The sequence below is a fragment of the Hippichthys cyanospilos genome, chromosome 2 (assembly GCF_059441005.1).
Source record: "Hippichthys cyanospilos isolate Australia breed blue-spotted pipefish chromosome 2, RoL_Hcya_1.0, whole genome shotgun sequence".
NCBI classification, from domain to species: domain Eukaryota; kingdom Metazoa; phylum Chordata; class Actinopteri; order Syngnathiformes; family Syngnathidae; genus Hippichthys; species Hippichthys cyanospilos.
Genome location: NC_142370.1, coordinates 13,947,989 through 13,956,562, shown reverse-complemented (window position 1 = coordinate 13,956,562; position 8,574 = coordinate 13,947,989). Strand labels below are relative to the sequence as shown.

Below are 8,574 nucleotides of genomic sequence, written 5' to 3'. Positions count from 1 at the left end.
AGAATGTATTTATTTTTTTTCTTAAACGAGAACTTTTCTTAGACGAGAACATATCACTGGCGATTTCCTTCTCTTTAATCCATAATAGAAGAAGCCTCTCCATTTTGTTGTTGACCGAGGTCCGTCCCCTGGCAAGGAAAGTCTTGCCCATAGAAGATTGCCGAGCGGTTACGGCCATACTCACTAGCAAAGTTAACTATGCATGCGCCTCCTTTGTATTTTTTTATTATTTCCTGCTTCGTTTCGATTTTCATCATCCTCTTACTTCTTCCTTTACCGCCACTTGCAATTTTAGAAGCCATGTCTAACAGATAACGTTTGCAAAGTCTTCACAACACACCAACCGACCGGCTCGTGCCATCAAGCTAGATGAGGGCGTTCGGCCAATAGCATATCGGCATTTCTGTGATTGACGTGACGCAATAGCATATCCGCATCTCCGTGACTGAGACAGTGACTGTGAACTTAATCGACCAATAGCATATCGGCATCTCCGTGACTGAGACCGCGACTGTGACCTTATTAGACCAATAGCATATCGGTGTTTCGGTGACATGCGAAAAATGTTGTTTTTGTTGATGCAGCAAAGCAAAAAAAAAAAGTGCGGACACACTGACCGGCATGTTGGATGGTTCGTAAGACAAAAGGTTAGGGGGACAAAAAAACGCCGCGGTCCACGTCGTAAGATGAAAAATACGTAAAACAGGGGGTTCGTAAACTGGGGGCCCACTGTACTAAAGTACTAAATTACTTGAGGTAACTGTTGTAATCAAATTATTTTAGTATTTTAGCACCTAAGGTAATTGAAACATTAGTAAATAATTGTGTACTTACTTTAGTATTTAATTACCTAAAATATTTGATTGTTAGTAGCTAATTAATTTAGTAGCAGCAATTGTTAGACCCTACTTTAGCCAAACTCTAGAAAAATGAAAGAACTGCAAATACTTACCAGAAATTGAATGTCCTGGATTCCTAAAAATGTAAACGTATATCTTCAGAATCAAATGAGTTAAAAAAAAAAAAAAAAAAAAACAAGATCTTTGAACGTGTTGACTTGTTTAAGAAATGGACATGTGAAAGGATGGCTGAATTTATGCTTGGGTTCAAAAGGGCTCACTTGGACTCGGAAATGGCACCTTGGAAGAGGCTGCATATGTCGCTGCAGGAGCTGCTGAACTGGTTGAGGCTGAAAGCTCAGCAGCTGGAGCGGGAGATGCCTGTAGGTGGTGACGTCCCTGCTGTCCAGAACCAGTTGGACACACACCGGGTAGGATGACCCGAGCCTGGACTCATTCACTGCCATTGACATTTACATGACTTCAAAGATTGTTTTTTACTGGGCTTGGAACAGTTAAGTAATCAATCAGTAAATGCGGAGAATAAGGACGGCAGTTATAAAAACTAGCGCCCACCTCAAATGCATTTTGTTAAGCTGATGCCGATTTTTGGCAACTGCACGGCTCCAGCTCTTTTATTGTCATATGCATGGGAATACCGCACAATGAAATTCTTATTCTGTTCACCCCCCCGAGCAGACGACATTCCACAATCGAGCAAATAATAAAGTAGGCAATAAAACAAAACCTAAAAAACCAGTAATACGCACTAATAAATGAATAGACTTACAGTCTGAACATATTATGTAGTGGAAGCAACTGTATTCATATGAGGATGATAGTGCCAAATATTAGTTATTTAGCAGCTTTTCTGTGCTGTGCAGGATTTGTAAGGTGCATGCCTGTGTGAATCAGATCTCATGTTGCTGTGCTATTTTGCAAATCAAAAGCTTGAATAATTGGAAAAGGAAATACTGCTGGTTCCATTAACATCTCATTTTATGCAGGTTCACTTTTCTACCCAAAAAAGGTTATTCCAATGTAGATTAGCATGGTTTTTTTCAAATGAAGCATGTGGATGTCTTGTTGCAGGGCTTTAGGCGCGATGTAAGAGCCAAAGAGCCTGTTGTGACCAAGGCCCTTGATGATGTTGGAGTCTTTCTCTCCCAATTGCCCCAAGATCTTCCGTCACCTGAGCAGAGAGGTAACTTACACAAAAACTCATTTAACACACTCGCAGCTTTCAGGCTTCTTAACTTTCTTTGATGTTTCTCCAGCTAGGCAAACAAGAACGATGCTTTAATAAAAAGCCATAAGGTGTTAAAAAGAAATAATGAAGAATTGTGAGGTGACTTCAAAAACATTTGTCGATCCTATTTCCATGCTGTTTGTCCTCACTATTGTAGATACTGTTTTATCTTTGACTTCCCTTTTAAATCCATTTTCTTATTGACAATTAAGACAATTGAACATGGGTATCATCGTAACAGCATTGTAGCAAAAACAAATGTGAATGGTTACTTTGAAAGTCAATTTACAGGGTCTGCCCCTAACCTTTATTCATTTGCCCCCAAAATTTCAGGTTAGGGCCCACTGTGCTCAACTAAAAGAAAAGCAAAAGTAATTATACCTTAAATAAAAAATAACCACATCAATCACTTGAACTGCTATGGAAAAGCTTGCTATACAGTGAACCCCCAAATATTTTCTTTTCAGATGGATCGCCCCTCCCCCCTTAAAAAAAAACAAAAAAACAAAGCTTTGCTGGCTTCATTGCTACGTTAGCAAGAAATTGTAGACACAAAAACATTTTTGACAAATTTCAATGTTATAAAATGAAATTAACACAAATACATATTTTTATGTTATTTCTCTGGCCCTCTGCAGTCAGCCCACGGACCCCACTTTGAGAACCACTTCCATACCATACCATAGTATAGCACATTTAAAAAACACAACAAAAGATGACTTAAGTTGCTAAATTATGTGCCAAGGTACTATTTTACTCTGGGTTGAGGAGACAGAAGTAGTGCTTTGGCAACATGATTGTGCTAAACTACTATGTTAATGTAAGTTGAAGAGTGAGAGCTGCAAGTGTATTTTTTTTATGTTAGTATTTCAGAGGATGTTGGCAACATTTGCAAGTGGGGCAAATACGTGCTTTAAAGCAGTCTTTTTAGTGTTGTGACAATAGTCACAGCAGGGTTTTTCCTTGCGAATAGTGGGAACACTATTCATTGTCACTTTTTCAAAGCTCAGAGGTCATGTAAAGTCTTATTTACCACTGATTGCTCACAGTTCCTAGGGAATAAGTGCTGTGGAATTTAATGATTTATACTCAATCGGTGTCGTAGTCGTCAATAATTGATTTGTTTCGGGATCGGCGCCTTACAATTGCTGTGGAAAATATTTTCTAGTCCTTGTTTGTACTTTTTGGGCAGTGATTGTCAAATGGGGTTATGAGTACACCTGGGAGTATGTAAAGAGGCTTCAGGAAGAGAAAGCCACACTTTCTGCAGGTATCTGCAAATCTAATTCACTCGGGCATTGACGACACAGCTCTCTGTTTCGTGTCATTTTAAATTTCAACTCAAAATGCTTTGCGATTTTTAGGGAGTCCCTGGCTAGAGTTAAAGTTTCTCAGGCGGTGCATCAATGAAAAAAGGTTAAGAAGCACTGCTTTAGTCCATTGTGGAAAAGCAGCTTCCCTGTCTGGTGTTGGGCCATGGTACTCACATAGCAATGGTTATATGTAGAGGTCAACAAAAAAACCTGGTGGCACCATGGCAACCGCGCAGTTACTGCTGGGGCTTTATGAGCCGCTGGGATTAATGGACGGAGGGAGGAAAGCAGGAACCCAGCTGTTAATAAGTGAAGGCACAAAGTTCCCCTGCTGCTTTGAAAAAATTCACAGTGTATCATTTGAGTGTGGGATATTTTATTTGGTCTATGTATAGGTGGGGAACCTGCACCTTTATTATTTAACTTCCTCGGGGTGAATAGGTGTCTTTGTTTTTGATGAAAGCAATGGAGTCTTCTTTTTAACGACAGAAAATCAGAGGCGGGCAGTTCGTTAGTACTGACAGTCACCAACGGATCAACGTTTTGCCAACCGACAGCTGAATGACGAAAGCATTTTCAATCCGACGGACTAAGTCTGGCGGCACAGTCGATTTTGTCCTTGATTTTGTTGTTGTCCCCACCTGTGTCATCTGTCACTGTCGCTAAAGATTTATCACCTCACACAGTGAAATCTTCCAAATTTCTGAGAAAGGTTGAAACTGCCATTTACTTGGGACCGTGGAAGTGTAAAGTACCTGAAGTTGTGTAACAGGGCTTGAATATGATTGGAGTCCATTTTTGTTCCTCAGACATCGGTTCCAAAGAGCGCGCCCAAAATGTCGGGCGAATCCTGCGTAAGGAAGCAAATGATGTCATGGCCAAATGGGAGCAGCTTAATAGCAACTCTGCTGATTGGCTGAGGAGGTTAGAGCTTGCTCTGCAGCGACTTATGGAGCTCCTAGAGGTAGAAGATCTCGTAGACGGGCAGCTGAGGCAGGCAGAGATGGTGAAGGATGCCTGGGAGCCCGTTGGTGATCTTCTTATTGACTCACTGCCCGAGCACATCCAAAGAATCAAGGTGCGGTTTGTGTTTTGTCCCCACACAAGCCGTCGTTACCATAAAATGTAATTCACTTCCTTTTGTTGGCATTTGTGTGACAAAGGAGTTCCAGGAGGAGATTGCTCCAATTCAGGAAGATGTCACGCACATGAACCAATTGGCTTCCACTTTCACTCTTCCTGAAATCCAACTGTCACCCAGCAACCTGAAACGCATTGAAGAACTCAACACACGCTGGAAATTGTTGCAGGTACACTCCATTGTGCTCAAAAAGGACACGTAACGCGTGTGTTTTTTTCTCCATGTACCGTATTCAATTTTAGTCTCATGACTCACCCAAAGTCAAGTGGGATGGGCTTCAGCTCTCTCGTGACCCTAGTGAACATAGCAGGACAGAAACTGGATTAAAAGTAACCATGATGAAAGGAATGATATCAAAGGAAGGTTTGTGGATATTTTAAAGACTGTTGACCAACTCTGAGAATTATGGCAACAGAGTCTCTTTACGCCGAACTTTACAGCACTAGTACATATGACAATACATACAGTATAATTATATCCATCTATCCGTCCATCTTCTACCAGTCTTCTGGGTTGGGTTGTTTGGCAGGGTGACTGCCATCCAGCAAGATTAAAAGTGTAAAAAAAAAAAAAAAAGTCAAGGTAAGAAATTAAAAAAATGTGAGCATTGCTGTGGAGAAAACTTAAACTTGAGTAAGACTAAGGCCGTCACAGAATTTAAAAATGAGTGTTTGTATTACTACTTACACTTTTGGGTAATAACATTATTCTTTTTCTTTTCTTAAAGTCCCGAAGGCAAAGGGCAAAGGCAAATAACGTCAATTTACTTAATGCACCTCTTTCCCAGTGACTAATGTAAAGAATAAAAGGTCTTGATCAACTGTCAAACTACTGAAATAAAAAGAGGCAAAGTAGAAATGTTGCTCTGTCATTGAATAACATCTTCTGTGGGTAAACTCATCTCTTTCAAGTGGAGGTTGTGCTGTGTGATCGTGAAACCGCTAACAGAGACTAAAAATTAATGCAATTGATGCCCAGTTAATATATCTACCAATGATACTACTAAATATGCCCTGAATGGCATATTCTAGTTCTCACTGGGATGAGGGGCAAGTTTATTGATCCGATCCCAGAGAAGTGAGTGAGAATGTCAACATTACCAAAAGGATCAAGAGCACTGTGAAGGGAATCATATATTAGGTTGTGATCATAATGTGCTTATTTCTTGTCTAGAATAGTGTGCATTGTTATCCATTTATGCAATCCTAGTTCATTTTGACCCTGTCCTTAGATAGAGCTGTTGACGCAGGAAAGTGTCACAAGGGAGAAAAAATGAACAAGGCAATCTGGCAGTCAGCTCACGGGCACTCCTACAAGACACATGATTGGCTCCTGCCCTCATTGGTCAATGTTGCACCAGGTGCCCGCGACCTGATTGACAGATTTCCTGGCTAGTCTTGATCATGAAGCTTCCACACGCGAGTGAGAGCTTGATCGCGTGGCAGAAGGAGAGGGAGCAGAAGGAGGACGAAAGAAACTAATGGGAAGATGTTACCAGAGTGCTTATGTAATAAATTGGGATTTTGAGTGTAAACTGCTTTCGTGTCTCGTTTGGTCAGCTACAGGCTCCACTCTAGGGCGACATTGGCATGTGCTACATTACAGTCGACTCGTCTGTTTGGCATGTAGGAAACATTCACAGCATGTCTCTGCGCATAATTGCTTTTTTGTTTTTTAATGAAAAAATACATAAAAATACGCAAAGCACCGAGGGCACGAAAGAGGAAGCGCAAACTAGATCATTGTATTCCTCTATCACATTTTTCAAACATCAATCAAAAAGCAACCTGTGGCTTACAGCGTTACTTGGGAAACAATGCAAAATGAGTCACAAGCCCTTTTGAGGAAATTGGTTTGCATTTGCAGGACTAAAATTATGTTTTATGAAATGTTAATGAGGCTTTCATCTGGCTCACATAGAGAAAAAAAAACACGCAACTGATTGAGAATTGAGCAAGCTCTTGAAACATTTTAAATGGACATATTGGTCCAGAACATTTTCTTTCAGCTCCTTAATATGGTAGATAAATAGAGGGGCACAGGTACCTGTATGGTGAAGTCACTTAATGCAAATTATCCTGGTTTCTTCTCAGAACATTGTGATATTGTCTGGGCAGCACATGCACTCACTTATTGAGTAATTGCACCAAATCCCTCTCGCTCTTATTCGTTCGTACAAATACATTGAGGTTACTATGGCTACGGGGGCAAAAACTACTCGAGCACAAAAGGCTGAAATGAGCATGAAGGTAAAAAAATAAAATTGTGCTTTCCTTATATGCTTGCATCAAGTCCTCGTCGCACATGTAGTCAGTCTCACTCACAAGTGTGGTGTGTAAACTGTTGGAGAAGAAAAGACGGTTAATTAGTTAAGTGCTTCATTTCGGCTAGATTACGGAAATGCTGACGTACTTCAGATGATGCCCTTTTTTTCTAAGATCCTATATATTCTTCTTCCTCCCTCAGGTCTCAGTCAGTGACCATCTAAAGCAGCTGATGGATGCACACCAAGACTTTGGCCTCCTTCATGGTGAGTAAAACACTACTTCTTAAGACACTCGACTTATGTATTTTTCATTCATGTCAGTAAATTTCAATCAGGCATGATTTGAATTTGATATTGACTGTGGGAGATGGATATGACATGAGACTTGTCTAATAAATTATACTCATTGACTAATAATGTTGATCGATTGTTCAAAAATGTCAAGAATATTTATCTCAAGAATTCCTGTTCATGAGATCTGTTCTGTCCTCACAAAGGTTCCGCTGCAGTCATTACGATTTTTATTTCTTGGGAATTTAAAAGTACCTAAAGAAAATGTGCCTCAAAAAAATACAGACGCTAAACAGTCAAAAACAGGATAGGAATACATTTTATATTTGCGTGCCTGTTCAAATGTGTGTGTGTGTGCGTGCGTGTGTTTGCATGCGTGCGTGATGGATTTCAACTCCAGGAATTCATCTTGAAAAAGCTGACACGGTTTACAAATCGGTTGTTTGCGTCCACTCCACTTCTGTATTATGAAAATTGGCAAATTACATGCACTTGCACAAGTGGTTTCCTTTGAACAGTTACAAAGCCAGCTCTCAACCTCCTGTCTTTGCAGGATCTGTTGACAGCCCTTTCGAGCAGGGTGTCTCTCCAAACAACGTTCCCTACTACATTAAGTAAGTTCAATCTGTCTAGCGTCAAAAACCAGCCTCTAAATCCAAGAAAATAAAGTGTGTGCCTTTGAATCCCAATTTATGTGTTGATTGCTCCCATTAACTTTGCTCTCTTTGTATTTTCTCATCAATTGGTGTGTTGTGAGTTTTTAATTCGTCTTAAAGTGCTTAAATGTGAACAAAAAAATTAGCACCACAAATGCACAAATTACTCGTAGATGAAATGATGAAATTAGCATGTAAAATGCATTGACTGCCATTGAAGGCGATATGCATTGAAGATCCATTTTACCCAGGGTGGCAGTGAAACAGTTTCAGTGAAAAAGTAAATGCTGCAGGATGTAAAATCCTTCAACCATCACACTCGTGCGTAATGATAACGGCAATGATTGTGCCAATGAGGAGACACGGGTGGACAGATAAAGAAGCATGAAGAATTTACTTTAATGGCAGACACAAAAATCATCATGACATATGTGACATGTTTTGACAAAACCTGGTGTATATCAGGGATATTAGTTTTGAGTTATTAACAAAAACACACATTTTCTGTAGACACGTACAGTTTTAATTTATTCAAAAACAAAACTTCTTAAGGTATCAAAGTATCACCTCTCTTTATAGTGTAACTAAAAATTTCAAATTGTGTTTGAAGTCCATGAAAATAAGAGATTAGTAGACAATGTGCAATCTTAATATGGTTATGGAATGTGAAGCTGTTAACAAACAAGCTGGAACCTTGTGTCACCAATGAGTTATATACGGTACATGGATAAAACGATAAATAAACTCTCTCTTTTTCTCTCTCTCTCTCTCTCTCTCTCTCTCTCTCTCTCTCTCTCTCTCTCTCTCTTAATAAAGTAT

The 8,574-nt window shown here is 39.9% G+C and overlaps 1 protein-coding gene across 1 annotated transcript in view; it reads left to right on the top strand.

Annotated features, from left to right (window-relative positions):
* dmd (dystrophin) overlaps positions 1–8,574 on the top strand; it is a 151,115-nt gene that overhangs the window by 111,475 nt on the left and 31,066 nt on the right. The window contains exons 63-68 of the mRNA XM_088408917.1: positions 1,114–1,270; positions 1,932–2,043; positions 4,211–4,479; positions 4,565–4,711; positions 7,009–7,072; positions 7,653–7,713. Of these exons, the coding sequence (XP_088265043.1) occupies positions 1,114–1,270; positions 1,932–2,043; positions 4,211–4,479; positions 4,565–4,711; positions 7,009–7,072; positions 7,653–7,713 (810 nt within the window). The remainder of the gene's footprint in view (positions 1–1,113; positions 1,271–1,931; positions 2,044–4,210; positions 4,480–4,564; positions 4,712–7,008; positions 7,073–7,652; positions 7,714–8,574) is intronic.